The 17,515-nt window shown below is 40.1% G+C and overlaps 1 protein-coding gene across 1 annotated transcript in view; it reads right to left on the bottom strand.

Moving 5' to 3' along the window:
• Window positions 1–15,459, bottom strand: part of dock5 (dedicator of cytokinesis 5) — a 66,750-nt gene extending 51,291 nt beyond the window's left edge. The window contains exons 1-5 of the mRNA XM_014999551.2: window positions 15,014–15,459; window positions 770–853; window positions 584–624; window positions 442–497; window positions 44–140 (exon numbers count right to left, since the gene is read on the bottom strand). Coding sequence (XP_014855037.2) covers window positions 44–140; window positions 442–497; window positions 584–624; window positions 770–853; window positions 15,014–15,056 — 321 coding nt within the window. The 5' untranslated portion in view covers window positions 15,057–15,459. The remainder of the gene's footprint in view (window positions 1–43; window positions 141–441; window positions 498–583; window positions 625–769; window positions 854–15,013) is intronic.
• Between the last annotated feature and the right edge of the window lie 2,056 nt (window positions 15,460–17,515).

Below are 17,515 nucleotides of genomic sequence, written 5' to 3'. Positions count from 1 at the left end.
TGAGAGAACTGAGTGTACTGGAAACAGAGAGATCTACACGTACCACGAAGAGCTTTTGCCATATCTGCACCCATTCCCTGAGGGTAGCCCCCATCTCTTGCACCAAGGGTAAATCTGCAGGAATAATTATTTCCTGTTGGCTATAAGCCACAAGGAAAAAAAAAAAAAAAAGAAGAAGTAATGAGATATCAGAAGAGCAGCTCGTCGCTCACAGATCAAGTCTTATAATCTGGAATGACTCGAGCCCATTTTTGTTTTTTCTTACATCGAAAACAGTCGGGATGGTTGGTCTGCACGGCCAAGAGAAGCATTACTTAATTCTTACTTATGATAATTATAAGTGTAGTGCTTATGCTAGCGGCAAACAGAAAGGCAACACGGCAAACTCAGAGCAAAGTGGATTATCGTCAAAATGAAGTGCTTGCTGATTTGTGATCTCACCCTGTTCCCTCGACTGTGGCCTCTTTTAAGTGGATGTAGGAAGCCGGGAAAATGCCCTGAGGAAACAATCGGGAAGTAATAGTATATACATCCGCATCACAGAATAAGCTGCAGCACAATATTGCTCCTGTGATGTCCATACCTTCTGTGCCTTCTTTCTGAGTGTGTAGCCTCGATACCAGCCTGGAGATCAGAAATTGACAAAACAGAAGTGGCATGGTGTAGAGGAGGAAAAGCACAACAGAGTCACATACACACTGCACAGGACGTCGCTCTAAGATCATGTTTCTAGAGCGGTGAACAGGGAGACGTCACGGCTGCCACTCACCTTCCAGCTTCTCAAGTATGTGCACCGTGTCCCCCACCTGCAGACGCAGCTCCTGTTCGCCATGGGGGTCATAATTGTAGATTGCTAAGGGGGGAAAAAAAAATAACTGTTTCATTATTAAGGCAAAAGAAAAGAAAAAAACGGAAGTGCTGCTTACAAAAAAAATACTGGTTTCAGCCGACTCTTTTCTGGGATTAAAGAAAAATCCTCGCCCTCAATCAATGCCGACACAGAGAGTGAAGAAAAGAAAAAAAGTTCTGCCTGAGTGGTCCGGAGTTTCTCACCAACAAATCAAGCCAGTTCACTCGTTGTTGCTCTACAGAGGATCTAAAGCTAAGATTTATTCCCCATCCGGCTGCCGTTTCTAACAGCAGCCTGAGTTTTAGAGCAACAAGCCAGCTTGAGTGACTCAGACATCAGAGGCCTTTTGACTATTTTCAATTGAACCTCACGCTTCGAGGCCGGGTTTGACGTTTCATTGGGCTGCTGCACTGTGAAGCCGCAAGTAGGTATGAGACTGGCAAGCAATTTTTAATAAAAATATCAGCTTTATGCCATTTAGACATTGTGTAGCTACCTACTTGCTTGTTTTTTTTTTCAAAGAAAAGAAAATCAGCATGAATAGTTACTGCTGCTAAAACAATGCAACATATCAAAATAGACCTTTATAATATTTATTTTTGTTTCTACTGTCATACACAGGCCCAAGCAAAACTTAGAAGTCATTGCAAAATACAAAGAGGACACCAGATTTCATGTCAGATTGGAGTTTTCTTTGTAAGCGCACAATGCATCCGGAAAGTATTCACAGCGATTCACTTTTTCCACATTTTGTTACGTCACGGCCTTTTTCCCCAAACCGTTAAATAAAGCTCACTCCTCAAGACCTATTTTTGAAGAAAGAAAGGAAGTAGTTCTCCAGTTGTTTGCTTGCATGACAGATTCAATAAACACCACTTCTGGAGTGGCTTACCGTAGTAAACGGCTAACTGTTAGCCGTTAAAGTTGGCGGCTTAACTGGATTGTTGCAGTGAATAGAGATTCTTTAAAAGAGTGAGGCCAGTAAAAGTATTGTAATATTAAAAACATTTTTAAAGAAACATTTTCATATTTTAGGTGGAAAAATATTGGGACCACCTTGCAAACGTAAAAAAAGTAGGCAAGTCAAACTTGGACATAAATTATAGAAATAATAGAAAATAGAGTCTTCTCATCTAAACCCTGTAACTTCTTTGAGAAAACAAAAAACGTATACCTTAAATTTTCCAAAGAATACTAGTAAAGTATATTTTTGTTCTAATGAGCCTAATATTATGCATCAGGTCTCCTTCACTGAGTGTATTGTTGCACCACTATTAAATAGTACATGTGTAAACTTGCTTATTTCAGAACATTATAGGCTTTTGCCCTTAGCAAAATGATGACTACAAGTTAATTAGTCAGGATCTATAAACTCAGAGTTAGGTTTGAATTGAGGTTTTATCATCAGAGGATTTTGCCACAGGAAATAGTTCCTGACTGTACAAATTCACTGTAATTTCCCCCCCAAGGCAAATTTCTAACCAACTTCAAGTTTGTCAACTATAGTTAAAAACTTCACCATCATGAAAGGCATGGGTGGCCCATATTCAGTTTTCAAAATATATTTACTTTTGCTGGGAAAAAGTAAATATATTTACTTTTTCCCAGCAAAAGTGGGAATATTACCAGAACAGATACATCTGTCTTTCCTGTCGGAGGACAAGCATAGAAGCCAACTTTCAGCCAGCAGTTCAGCAGTGTGCAGCAACAAGTGGAAAAGAGGTGAGCAGTTTTACTCTAAAATCCAGAAAAATTACCCCAAGTTATTCTCTGGTGTCCTTTAGGAACAGTATGAGGAAAAAGTTTGCACACTTTGTGTTACTGGTAACTTAGTTACCAGTAACTGGTCTTACTGATGGTGCACAGCAACAGGTGGGGCCACTGCCTCCATGTGCCTCATAGATCTGGGGATGGTTTCAGTCAGTGTGTCAACTTCTCTGGCCTCACAAGAACAGAAGTTTAAACAGCAAGACAAAAAAAATTGTGGCAGTCTTAAAACTGTAACCTCGGTGTTCTCTGACGCAGGAGAGCGGCCAATGAGCTGATAGCGTTTGATCATCCGCCTTCATGCAGGTCTTTGATAAATAGTGTCACCGGTTCAGTTCGCGCCAAATGACACTGCCTGCAGATGCCGTCGTCCTGCACATTCCTGCTTCCACCTACCGGCGCTGCTGAAGGCAACACCTTCCCTTCTCACCTCCAGCCTGCACATTTATGGCAGGGATCGCTCACCCAGGCATGTGCTTGCAAACCAACCAAAGTGACATTGCGAAAGAGAAGCCCTTTTAAAACAAGGCTGCAGGTTGAGGTCTTTGTCTTGACTTGAGGGAGTCGCGGCCGCGCGCACAGCTGCTTAATCTCGCAAGGAGACGCAGGAAGTATGAGCAGAGCCGTGCCCCGACTTGCACAGCGATAATGCTCGTTCCTGGAGGCCAGATTTCTCGGCACGCTTCGACTGGCTCGGCTCATCACACCTCAGCCTGAGTGCGAACATTTGACAGATCAGTGAATGTGTGTATACGCGTCCTCTCTGTGACTTCCTTCACAGAGGAAGATTTTCCACTAGCTTGTCTTGAAACGGACATTCATCCCAAACCGTTCCCATTATACCAAAGTCAGCTTTTAGACTCCTTTTTTGGATCATTCCCCCCCATAAACTATGACATTTTATGTTTTGGCCTGTTCCCATTTATGCTGTTTTGATGGATATTGTATTGCTCTGACCTAATTACATTAATCTACGATGCCTTCAGTCTTCTGCATGCATGTCCGCAAGTGAGAATAATCAGGCTGTAATTGTGAGATGCCTTATTGAGTCATCAAGAAATAGAGTGAAGAAAAAAAAAACAGAAAAACACCAAAATCATGCAAATCAAATTAAACTAATAACCTTTTTATAAATATAATTTAAAGAGATAACTGTCTGAAGTGATTCCTTCACAATGCAGACAATCGCATGAATCACCGGGAAAATTACAGTGAAGAAATGACATCTGCCTCCAACCATGCCAGGAGAGACAATGGTCCATTCACCGACTTGACACAGCGTCTGGGGCCTGGCAACGGCGTGGCAGCGCGCCCAGGGTGGGAGACCAAGCAGAGCGAGATGGGACACCACGCGGCTCATCTGTGCAGCTCTGGTCTGCTCAAACTTCAAATGCGGAGCCCCCCACCGTGCCTCCTGTGCGCTCTAATAAAGCCTCGCTGGCACAAGTTCAGCGTTGTGTGCATACTGATGTTACATCAAAGTCAGCCTGATTCACTCTAAATCATTTAGCACTGAAGTAGATTAGACAACAATTAAGGAACAACAGCGCGGCTGAAGCAGTCCGAGCAGCAGCTGGCAGCCAATCAGCATCAACGCAACACGATGACCAGAATCCGTTGTTCTCGTTGCCAGCTGAGGGAGAAAGAGAAATGTATAAGTCGGCGTGCCATGATAGGGACTTTATCAAATTTGATCTGAAACGGTGCCCCCTGATGCAGGCTTGCATGTAATCCTTGAAAATACAAGTTGGAATACAAGTACAGCTTTCGGCACACAACTTGGAAGCGAATACTAAAGGCACTAATGAGGAAGGCACGCACCGCTGCAACAAAAATAACAACCACCCGTTTCATCTCGACTCAGGCAAATTAAGTATCTACAGAGCCAAATTTTTAAGATTTTACGAGAAAACGGCTAAATTTATCCCAGGGTGTTGAAAATAGGCAGTATATTGCTTCAAACTAAGAGAAATATCAGCTAAAAGAAAATAATCCAGTAATGTACCAAGTACAGCACACAATATGTGTGTAAGGATTCGACAAAATATCGAGACGAAGAAGCGATTCCTTGCGATTGTGCAGCTGATTTTCAATCTCCAGAGGTTCAACTCTCTTAACTCTCCAATACAGGATTTTAGATAAAACCAATTTGTTATAGCAATGAATTTGTTCTCCTCATCTTTTTGTCATTACAGGTAGTTAATAATAAGAATTTAAAAAAATATGACAGCACAAAATTGGTGAAAACGGATTTTATTGATTTCTAAAGCAAAGACAGATTAAATTTTTTAGTCTTAGTATCTTATATTAGCCTTTAGCGCAAAGTTAGCATTACCAAAACAGCACACAATGCCTCTATTTCTAAAGGATATGTATTGGTGCCTTAACTTTTGCAAAACGCTGCCAACATTTCAAAATCCATTTGATGAAAAAAAACATGAAAGGTCAAAGGGTCAAGCAGAGTAACTGTGCAGCACTCTGTTCAACCTTCGTGTCATATGTGGGAAGTGCAACTTTCTCTTGCAAGAATCAGTACGTCATAAAAAACACAATTTCCTTTTTGATGCCTCTTTTACATCTCTTTGCTTCCTTTGAAATTATTTTAAATACAACTCAGAATGAAATTGGCAAACTTTGCTTGTTTTTCCTGGAATGACATCAAAAAATTGTTGGATGGCAATCAAGCTAAAAAATCATCTGAATCCAGCCAAAAACAGAGTTTCAATAAACTCAAACTCTTACAAACAGAAACAACTGCCTGTTTTCTGCTGTGATGTAGCTGGCCACAAAAAAAAGAAGAAAATAACATGCAGACTTTTCAGCATCCAGCCTGCCAATCACCTTCCAGAGCCAATCATGGGAAAAATGGCTGATATAGATCAATTCTAACAGATTGTTGCAATCAAACACTTACACTTTCAACAGACCTCTTCTCTACGGCACTATTTGATGAGTCCTTGCTAGAGCACTTTTCATACAGGAAACTATTCAGCCAAGGAAGAGACAGTTTAGTGTAACAGTGGGATAGTGACAGATGGTGGTGGGAGAAAAAAGAAAAATATGGCTATAATATAACTAGATTGGTCCAATCACATTTACGGCCAGTCTAAACTTTTCATTACTCAGCAGGGGACGTAAACAATCCAAATTTAAGCTTCACTGGAAGTTGAAGAACCAAGCAGAAAAGAAAATGATATGATAGTACGTTAATGTGCCAAAGCAACAGTGCTAATCTGAACTGCATGCACTCACAGTTTCACCTGAGGTAGCGAGGCTCGGTTTTAGCTTTTTAAAAACAATGCTATGATGCACAAGAGGCTTACCAGCCTACTTTAGGGGATACAAAAACATTCCTACAAAGGTATGCCTTCTGCTCATGATACTGCACAGTAACATTTATGCTTTACTAAGGGCCACTTAAACGAGCGATAAAACAGCAGCTTACTTTACATGAAATACACTGAGGGCTGATTCTCAGCACCAAGGCATTTTTAAAGTTTTAAGTATTAAATACTTTCAACCTTGCTAAAAATCTAATATCCCATTCCAGTGAGTTAAAGTCCTTCTCTCTGGTTGGAAATAATTTGCTGTCCCTCCCTCTAACCTTTGCCATCCACTGTTGGTTAGCTAGCCAAAAGAAGGATGCTAACTTCACCTCTCTCTTGCAAAATGCAAATTTATTACAAATTTCTGGATCATCCAGGTATGCAAACAAATTATGGTAATACTGTTTAAAACTATTATTGATTAGATCAGCTGAATGCAATCAGGCTACCTGAGCATGTAGCCAGGCTAATTATCAAGCTAATCTCGGCTAGTTTCTGGTCAGTTGATTTGTAACGCAGACTTATAATAACTCTTAAGATACTATTTCCACAAGTGCGTCTTTACAGTGACATACCGTTATTTAGTTTCAAATTTATCTCAAATAAGAAAGAGGAAAAGCTTGTAAACAATGCTATTTAAGATTTTAAAAAATAAGCATTTTTGTAAAATACAAGCATCCAAATATCACAATTTTGCAAAGATCACAAAACATGTTCAGCCAAGGGGCAAAAACCAAAATTAAAATGTGATTGCTATCCAAGCTTATAAGAATACAGTGTCTGCATATTTGACCATATTTACAGATATTCTATTATTGCATCCCCCCAGAAAAAGAGTAGCGATATTAGCAGCCACTAAAGCATTCAGAGGTACAATTTCCCACGAGGTAAACACCAGTTTTGTACTCGAGCCAATTCTGCTCAGGCAGGCAGGATGTCTCGGGGAAAAAAAGTAAAAGGCTCAATTGAAAAGCCTTGTGCCTCACACTTACTGTCTAGACAGCCAAAGATGATCTGTGGCTCCTAAAACTGTTCTCTAGCTAATCAGACCGTATAGGGCTACCCATAAATCAGAGAGTTAACTCTAAAGTTCAGAGCTAATAGTGCAAAAAGGAACAAAATTAGATCACTGTAAAGCTTCATCTCTTAATTCAGCTTTTAAAAAAATCCTGCCTCAACATTTAGCCCAGAGTAGATTATGTAAGGCTTATCTAAATTAGGGGGAGGAAGAGGAAAGAGAGTATAGCGCAGTTTGCTGAATATTAAAATACTTCACAATTTTTTTTTTCCAGGCTTTAAACATCATGACTGGCTCTCCATCTTTGTTAGCCTATTAAAGCTGGGAACAAGGTCAGCAGTTATCTCCGAATCGCAACCTGCAATCAGATCTGACACTGCAAGGTGAGCCTTCAGATTTAATCACCGTGATTCATGGATGAGATGGAAATCCGGATCGCAAAAGAGAAAGAAAATAATTCGTTTTCTTACGCTGAAGAAGGAGGGAGCGTCTGAAAGAAAACACATTTTACGTACTTGACACGCTTTCACTACGTTCAAGTCAGAGTGCTGCTTAAAATATTTCTCGGCGGACCAAAGCGAGTGTGGCCCGTGATTCAGCCTCTTTGTGACGTTAATGGCTGCTCCCTGCAGAAATCTCAGCATAGTAACAGACCACAGTGGACCTGCAAATATGAAGGTGTAAAGGCATCATTATCACGGCATGTTCACCAAACAGAAATATAATGCACACGCCGCAAGAGCCGTCGATATACGTTTTGATCACAACTTGCCTACCAATTATTTTTACTTGAAGAGGCCCTTCGCTGGGGGTGGTCTAGTAATACACCACTGCTAACGTAGGTTTAAACACTACCTGTAAACCTGAAAGACGACTCCTGTGAAGGAATTCATTGAAAGAATCGTTTTTCATACTTTCCTGTTACCTGCATGATATTCTCAAGAGTTATTTAATGCGAACCTTTAACTTGAGTTTGAGGAGAAATGTCTTGTTTTTAGTTTTAAAAGCCAAATTGGATTTTTCAAGAATTCAGTTCAAAAGTACTTTACTAATCCCAAAGAACAATTCAATTCAATTAAAATTTCCTCTTACAAATCATTGTTTACCCGTTGACTGTCATGCAAACACGGAACCCATTGACTTGCATGTAAATGTTTTGAGGGTGACAGTTAAGGGATTAAAGTAAAACTCTTGCAAGTCGCACATAATTCTATTTAAAAAACAATAAATTTGTAAGCATCCTTAAGAAAATCTTTGCTTAACCGTTGTTGATAGCTGCAGGTCTACCAGCTGGCATGCAACACCAGGAGAAAAGGAAACGGGGCTGGTGGATCCCCGACTCAAACAGTCAAGCTTTGTAGTAAAAAGTCAGTTTCTTCATGTAATAACATCTTGGTACAGTTTAAACCGAGTATTAACATACCAGACACACAGATTTACTGCTTTACCCATTTTTGGCTGCTTAGGGATTAACAAATTATTTCCATTTCCTCACTTCCATAATAAAAAAAGAAAAAAATATTTTTCATTTTTAATTTCTTGAGTCAGAAGAATTAGAAACAATTAGAGAAAAGCACAGATGATGAGTTTGGGCTCTTCCAAACGGACAATGACCCTAAATATAGTGCCACATTAGGTACAAAGTGGCTGAAGGACGACAAAGCTAATGTTTTTTAAAAAATGTAAATGCTCTGATCTCAGTCCAGTAAGTCATTTCTACCAGATACTAAGGAAATGGAAACTTTTGAAATTCAAAAAAGCTTTTAAAAATTCTAAAAGCAGATCTAAAACAGGAAAGGTCAGGATGGATTTAATGTCAGACAGCATTACTCTCATCTCTGTTTTGCACAGTGTGCATAAATGTATGGTTTCAACTGTATGTATGGCAGAGCTACTTTATACTGGAAGCGCCGAACGCTTTTTTTGACTGGTGACCAGAATCATTCAATTTTCAGCTTGACCTGCTTTTACAGATGACCAGCAGATCATTAGGCTAAAAGAAATCTAATTTGGTGATCGGCACAGAAGACATGTTCTCAGTGACGCAATAAGCCACAGTTGCACGTAAGCATGTTTATGGTGACTAAGATTTCTGCAGAATCAGGAAGGAATTGAACAAACCTCGTCAAACAGGCACAAAAAAAAGATAAAAAGGTGCAAAGTGAGAAGGAAACCGGCAACTTCATATTTATTGCTAATAATATCCATTAATCTGTAGTGCTTTTACTAGTTTAGCACTAAACAATGGTCTTAAATTCTTCTATTTTTTCCCAAAGGAAATATAAAATACAGAGAAGTTTGAACGTGAACATTTTCAGCTCTAAATTTATATGACCTTATTTCACGCCGCACTTGGAACCAGTTGAAAGCTAGCGGAAAAGCTGCACCCAGAGTCACGGTTTCCAGTTTTTTAACTCTTGAGCTGGATTGTAATTTTACCCTCATCCAGTCACCTGGAGACAGCCTCATTTTTCGATTTCAAGATAGGAGAGCCGTGTAACTCCGAGTTTGAAGCAAATCTGGAAAAGTTACAGTGAAAATCATTCTGATCAAACTTTGGAAAAGTAAGGGATGATTCTCACATAAAAAAGAATTGTAGTTTTGGCCAAATTTTTGTATATCTTGGCATTTCCAACCATCTGAAACAAACAGTTCTCAAACTGTGGTACAAGTATCAATTGTGGTACTCGGGCTGAGCTTTACTGGTGCCCAGAAGACATTTTGACACATTATCTGCATGGATAAACTAGCTGGGATGTCACACTAATGAGCGCAGCCAAAGAGAGGAGTTGCTGAAGCACATGAAAAACTTCTCAAACGTGCAGTGGAGAAAATGTTAAGAACTCCCAGTATGAACTAAAGTAGACCATGATGAACCAGGAACAAGTGCTACTTATTTAGTCGAATCTGAGAAGGGTATCATACATAATGGGATAGTTTACTTTTTTCTAATTTTTTCTTTTTAAGTACTTGCCCCTAGCCCGTAGCAAATAAATGTAATATCACACAGAGTCAAGAAATCGTCAAAGAAGCTGATTTCACTTCGGTTCATTTTGTCAAATTCAAACAACACAAACTGAAAATGCTTATATCCCTGGAATAGAAAGTCATATTATCATCACACAGCGGGGAAATTCATGTGTTGCAACAGGAAGTTAAGGTAATTGAGAGCATGCAGAGTTGCAGACCATACGCTAAGGGCAAAGTTACAAAATAAGGAAAATAATAATACAGTACAGTTGTTAAAAATAGCACACTCAGATTAAAAGAAATGTGCAGCTGGAATGTAAAGAAAGAAATGAATATATGTGCAAAAAACAGGTTATTTACAAAAAGTGTGCAAATAACAGGAATCTTATATGAAATGAGAAAACTGCAAATATTGAGTCAGCTGAGAACAGTGATGGTTACAAAGACAGCTGATGGGAGGAAGGATCTGCAGTCATAGTACTTTGTGCATCAAGGACGCAGAAATTTGTCTTAAAGTCAGCTAAAAAAAAAAAAGTGTTGACCTTTTTCCACTCTGAAGATTTCTTCACTTTTCTAAAACACTCAGTGATAACATCAGGCTTCTGCAGGTAGGAGAACTATAATAATCTCACACAGCTTCTCTTCATGAAAGTTTAATTATCGCCTCAACTGTGTTCTAGTTCCAAGTTAGAAAATCAGTCTGATTGCTGTTCAGTGACCAGGCTGACCTGCTATTAGCGAGTCAATGCATTTCCCTGCAAACAGAAAGAGCTGTTTATATAAATAATGTCTCCCTTTCGCTCTACACCGGTAATAACATTGTGTCGCCCGATGATGGTGGTTTATTTAACATATTGGTGCAATAAGTAAAACTGGGCTGGTGATGAGAACCGATGTTTATTTCCATCTTGTTGCCATTTCTTTATGCGTTTCAGAAGAACTGAGGGCTGATCATGTGGCGTTTGGTCACGTGACAGCGATGGCGATGCAGCACAGGATTATGGGGTGTTTAATTGAAGCATAAAAGCAATGTCAGTGGTGTGGCCTTTTTTTTTTTTTAATTAACGGTATTAAAGCTTGGTGCTGGCTTTTAAGTGCGACCACATTGGATTTTGTAGCAGGTTTGGTATGAAGCGTCTGACTTTCACCTTGTGAATTCACACATCAGGGTTCTTTTAGATGATTGTTTTATGACTTAATCTTCAAATTCTGAGTAAAAGTATAACATATAAATAAAGTACATCTTTCAGGAACATCGTGAGGCGTGAATGAGATGTTTTTTCCTTTTTTTTTTTAATTGCAGTTCTTTATCATGACAAAACCGTGTCACATAACAGGGTGTGCTGTAATTATGAAGTCTGGAAAACATTTGCAACATGTTTCACTGGGATGTATGCAACTGGCTATACGGTTACGAGATGTGTGCATTATTGGGTGTGCCGCGCTTGTAATAGTTAAAGCAGTCACAAACGCCTCGTCTCAGGCAGATAACAGCAGCAGTAATAGAGGCCTGCTGAAATCACATCATCCCCCCCCCACACACACACACACACAGCAGCAGATTTATTTGTTTTTCAGGCAAAGTCAACTAAAGTGGCATCAACTGAGGTGATTCATCCAAAGCCCCTTCTGGAGGCATCATCTCGTTCCAAGACCTGCCAGTTTCAGCACTTCATCTGAGCCTCAACGGGGTTTTTGCTCCTCCTTCCGATGTAAAATGAGGAAGCTCTTCCATTATGACCGTCACAGATTCGCCGAGAAAGATAAGTCGTCTATTATCAACATTTTCCTGTTAGCAATCATGATCTAATTGATAGTGTTGAAAATTGTTTTCTTTTCTTTTTTTTTAAAAGCCTCTTCTTCCACCCAAAGACGCTGCCGTCTGTGTTCGAGCGCAGTCGAGGTTCACTAATAGGATTAAAAATGTAAGCCTTCATACAGGGTCCGATGGCATTTTGAAGATTAAGAACAATGTCAGTGACTTCTGCCCCGTTTCTGGGGAGACTGGCTGCACACTCAGACACACCGGCCGTTTCTGAACACCTACGGACGATCGTAAAAGATTTTTCCTGAACATCAGCCGTTTACACAAGGTCATATATAACCAGGAGGTGGGACTGTTATTACGGGTTGAAATATTTTCAGTGACAACACCAGCAGCGGCTCAAGCTCAAAAGACTTTGCTCAAGCCTTTTATATCGTCAGGAGGAGAGATTAGTCAGGTCAGAGTACGGAGTATACCTGCTGCAAAGACTTTCTCAGCTGGATGTTTTCACTGCTGTCACATTCTGGCTTTCTTTCTTTCCCCTTGAGGAGAAGGACATTTGCTTCTAGACCAGGAAGTGTTGATAAAGTTCTGTGCAACTTCAAGCTAAGATTTATTGATTCACAACCAAACAAAACCAATAACCAGCCTACCTGTGCTGGTCATAAAACAATAACGGTTAACTTGATAGAGAGCACTACTGCAGCTTCTCACACCATATACCAGCAGGTTTCAAGCGGGGTAAGTTTCTGAAGCAATATCCAAAGCTTTAGAGATCTAATACAGCTCTGTTCGAACTGTTACACCGACATACAAATAGTATGGCACGACTGCAAACAAGGGATGCACCGATCCACTTTTTTCACTTTTGATACCGATACAGGTATCTGAGGCTTACTTACAGAAAAAAAGTGCTGAATTGACTTAAAAGGTTTTCTTTTAAAACACAGACATAAATGTACTGAATTACAAATGTATTTGATAACTCTGCCCCAGTCCAGCACACTTAAATACACCAATAGCTTCACAAGCTTGGTGAAACACATAGAAACAACACAGATTTAAGTTGTTCAATCAGTGCAATTAAGAGTAGAACAGCCGACGTAAAATAAATAATAAAGAAACTGACAACAACAACAGGTTGACTACTTTGGTCAAACACGCAAAAATAAACTAACAAAACTTCTTTCAAATGGTTCAGAAAGGGAAATTAGGAATTCTAAACATAACGTAAAACAAATGATGAATCATGACATCTCTCACAGCACAAAAAAACATAGAATTACACTGAACAGATTGGGCACATTGTCACCGGTACCCGATTTAGAATTTTTTTTAATATCAGAATCAATACAGATATTAATATCGGACCGGTGCGTCTCTACTGCAAACCCAACAAGAAATGGTCTACCGTCTAAACTGATCTATATGCAAGAGTGGCAAGAAGTGCACCCCGTAGACAGACCCATAACACATCCTTCTAGTGAAACATAGTGCTGGCAGCATTATGCTGTGGGAATGTCATTCATTAAAAAGGGAAGCTTGTCAAAGCTGATGGTAAAAACTAATGGAGTGAAATACAAGGTGACCTCGGACGAAAACCTACCTAAAACACAATGAAAGCCAATTTCAAATGATTTTTATCAAAGCTTATTCATTTACAAGAGGGGTGTCCAAAGTCAGTCCTCAAGGGCCGGCATCCTGCATGTTTTAGTTCTCTCCCTGATTTTACACGCCTGCATCAAATGATGGCTCATTAGCAGGCCTAAGCAGAACATTGACTTGATGAGGAGGCTGTTACTACCACTAGGGAGAAAACTGAAACATGCTGGATGCCGACCCTCAAGGACCGACTTTGGACACCCCTGATTTACAAGAATGGCCCAGTCAAAGTCCAGATCTAAATCCAGTTATGAATCTGTGGCGAGGCTTACGAAAATGTTGCTTTCAGATGTTCTCCATCCAATCTGAATAAGCTCAAGCATTTTTGCCAAAAGATTCTGGGTCTGAATGTGCAAAACCGGCGACTGCAGCAATATGTGGGTTCATAAAGTATTGATTCAGGAGTGTTCGATGCGAATCCCCATCACAATGTTCTGATTTTCAGTCGCAAAACATGTATGCTTGTCCTGCAACTTTGAATTATGAGCCACTTTGCGTTTGTTTTTCACATAAAAGCCCAATAAAATCCAATGAAGTATGTGATTAAATGCGGGGTTAGTTCAAAGTGTCCATACAAACACATAAAGACACCAACACACAGCATTTATGTGGAAGCAGTTGTACACACAATTGCATTTACACAAGAAACAAGACATTTTGAAACACATTTAGAGACAGAAGCTTGCTCAGTTTTATTTTCCCCTTTTATTTTCTCAGAAAATAGTGGGAGTTTTTTATTTATGAAGCACTGAAGTCAAAATGTAACAAGACGAAAATCTCGTTGCTCCCTCTTTTTGTGAAGCGAATCTGAACAGACACTCAAAGGCAACCAGACCCACATTACTGAACGCTTAATCTGCCAGGTCAGGACACACACACCAAAAAAAAAAAAAACAGGTTGGGATTACTCATAAAGTGAACTGTGCAGATTATTACCTAGTGGGCATGAATAGCTTCCTGATATCTTGCACATTCATGCACACTGTAGATACAATTGTAGGTGAAAGAGCCACACCTTGTTGCAAAACCCTGTGGAAACTACCTTTTCTTGAAGTAACACAAAACTGTGATGCATTGTAAAGTTGACTGTGCTGTTGCAAGTAAGGCCAAGCGTAAATGCAACTAAATAAGACTTCTGTACTCTGAGTCTACATACAATACAGCACAGACCGCCTCAGGCGCTTCCATGGGGAGTCCCTAAAGGAGACCTTGAGGGGGGGGCAATGAAATACCTTAAGGCAAAGCGAGGACTCGTTTATGTTCATTGGTACTTCAACCGGTTCTCTTCAGTGAGATTAGGCTCAGGAATGACTGGTATGCTCTCTGAACTCCTGGCTCTTTTCCATGTTTCCATAACACCTATTGTGGATCATTGTTCAGCTTTGGTATTTTCTTCTCTCTTTTTTTTTCCTTGAAAAACCAAGTTACAAAAAACCAGGAAGGTGAGCTTCCTTGTACTTAAAAAAATAAATAAATACAAAAACCGCTAGACATTTGTTATAATTCGTAGTACGCGGACAGAAAACATAAAGTGAAAACATACAGTTCCCTAACTTTTTCCCCGAGTCCTGTTTGTTTTGAAGTTGGAGAAGTTGCTGCTGGGAGTTGAGAGTCGGCTGAGCGCAAAACACGCCAAGTTAAATACGAGCACTTACCGACGCCGTACTTCTCTTTCTTAGTGGGAATCCAGCGGGTCATAGCGGGAGGGGTGGGGAAGCATGTAAAAAATTGGCCGAATAAATAAATTACTATGTACACTTGCTCAACGAGGACGGGTGGTGCGCTCCAGCTCGTCCCGAAGCCTTACAGTTCCGCCATCATGACTCGTAAACGGGGAGGGGAGAGGAGGGCGCAGCCCGGCGGGGAGAGGGGGGGATACAGGCGGGAGTCACTCACACAGACACCCGCTCTACCAGCTCGGGTTGTGTGCTTCACTCAGCTCCTGACAAAATTCCTCCTATTTCTCGAACTGTTGCTCATAAATCCCCAAATGAGCTCAAATTGAATTAGTCATATTAGATTTAGACAACTGTGCCTTGCTTTTGCTTCAAGGATTGTTTCTCTCAGTGTCCGTTTTGTTTTAAGCTGAATCCAATTTGCTAGAGTTATCTCAATCACTAGCAGTCATTTGATCCCTTGTCGCTTAATGGGCTCTTTGCACCTCAGCTTCCGCGTTCGGGGTAAAGCGGCTCGATTGTTTCCGAACCAATACAAATATCATTTACATTAGGTGCTTGCAGGGCTTGGCCAAGGTTTGTACATCGATCCGAAGCCCCAACAAGTCAGCTGGAGAAAGGTTTTAAGATGTTCGCCTCGTTATACATTCACTGACACGAAGGTGAGTTTTACTTAAACTTTGTGGCTAACATTAACGTTAGCTTATGCTAGTAGGCAATATTCTCGGACATTGTTCTTGTAAAATGTGCTATTTAAGTATCTAAACATTCTAACGGACAATGTATTTATCTTATTTTCAAGTATATTATGTGTGTTTATTGTCGTTAGTGTCACAGACTAACGGGGAGGTTCCGGTTCGGGCTTTTTACTTCCGAAGCCTGACGAAGCTCAACAAGCCTCGTAGCTTAACAGTAGCGCAGCTCTGGTGTCAGAGATCTGGTTCAGCTGTTCAGGTTCAAAGTTGCTGCTTTTAGAAAAATACGACCGTGTTGCTTCATGTCTCCGTGTTATTTCGTTTTATTACCTTTGCATGTTTCTTGTGAAGAGCTCAGATAGGACGGTGTTTACAGCAGGATGTACAGGCGGATCAGTTGCTCGGCTGTCTGGCTCTGGTCTGCTCTCTCGTTCCCATAAACTCTTTCAGGCTGAATATAGAAGTGATTCCATGGAAATAACTCAGGGAGGCTCCTTTATTTACCATCCGTATCCCCGGTAGTTTTAGGCTGATCCTGAGTGAAGTGAAGGCTGCAAACTTTGCTGTGCGGCGTTAGCTGGTAGCGACAGATATTTACAAGCCATCTTCTTAATTCAGGATCGCTTGGAAATTAATGAAAACTTAAAAGCCCATTATATTAGGAAGACAACAATGTTAATAGTATTGTTTTTTTGCATCTGAAATACGACTTAGTCTTTTCTACCAGTCATGGTAACTGAAAGCGGAAAAAAGTGAGCCGCATTGGCTCCTGAAGATGTGACGTCAACGCCTTAGGTGCAAAGAGCCCATTAAGGTAGTGGTTAAAATGTCCCACTGAGAAAAGTAACTGTTCTTAAAGGGACAGGCACAAACCACTCTTATCTGATTCCTACTAGTATGCGGGTTGGATATGGCTCGCTGCCCAGGGCATCACAACCTTGAAGGCAGCCTAATTTTCTTGTGTTCATTTTCATATCCTGCTAATGTCAAGTGGACAGCCGTCGATGTTGTGCAGGGTAAGTGTGCATAATTGTGTATACTGCTCCTGACTACATAAATCAGCATTCAGACTGATTTAAAATCTAAAAAGCTGCATTGGTGTGCCTCATCAATTGATTTAATGAAATACAGTTTGATATTTATGGCACCTTTATTTTGTTCCAGCCTGCTTATTCCAAATTAGTCTGATTCTGTTTTTGTTTTAATTTCATTTTAAGGACTACATAACATAAAACAAAAAGTATGTTCTTCTGCATATGCTTTGACTGATATCACAGTTTTCAATCCCATAGACCTCGAAGTGGCCATCCCATGTTCGATTTAACATCCTCTGTTCCTTTGCTGCATGTCTTTTCTCTCTGCCCCCTTTCCTGTCAGACTACTGTCAAATAAAAGCCACTAGAGCCAAAAAAAAAAAAAAAAAAAAGCATACCTGCAGTAGCCATCTGTCTGGTTGTGTGTTGACATATTTGCAAATGGCAGACTTTGAAAAAGGTTTGTACCCTTTAAATGCTGTATTTCATCTAGTAAATTGGGCGACAAGTTATTGTATGAATTTTAAAAAGATCTTGTTGTGATGCAATATTAGATCACACGTGTTTTTTAGTCATACGTCATTTCTCTTACTTCTGAATTCACAAATCACCATTCTGTTAAGTGGTGACCTAAGCCCACAGTTTATTTACATCCCTTATGTCATGTAGCTCTGGTGATCTGCTTTCTACGATCTAAATGTTAAAGCTAGCTTACTTATCTCGTCCTACATTACGGCCCCTGAATTCACCCT

The sequence above is a fragment of the Poecilia mexicana genome, unplaced genomic scaffold, assembly GCF_051168715.1.
Source record: "Poecilia mexicana isolate PSO_F unplaced genomic scaffold, ASM5116871v1 scaffold_9, whole genome shotgun sequence".
Classification (NCBI taxonomy): Eukaryota; Metazoa; Chordata; class Actinopteri; order Cyprinodontiformes; family Poeciliidae; genus Poecilia; species Poecilia mexicana.
This window is presented reverse-complemented; position numbering and strand designations above follow the sequence as displayed.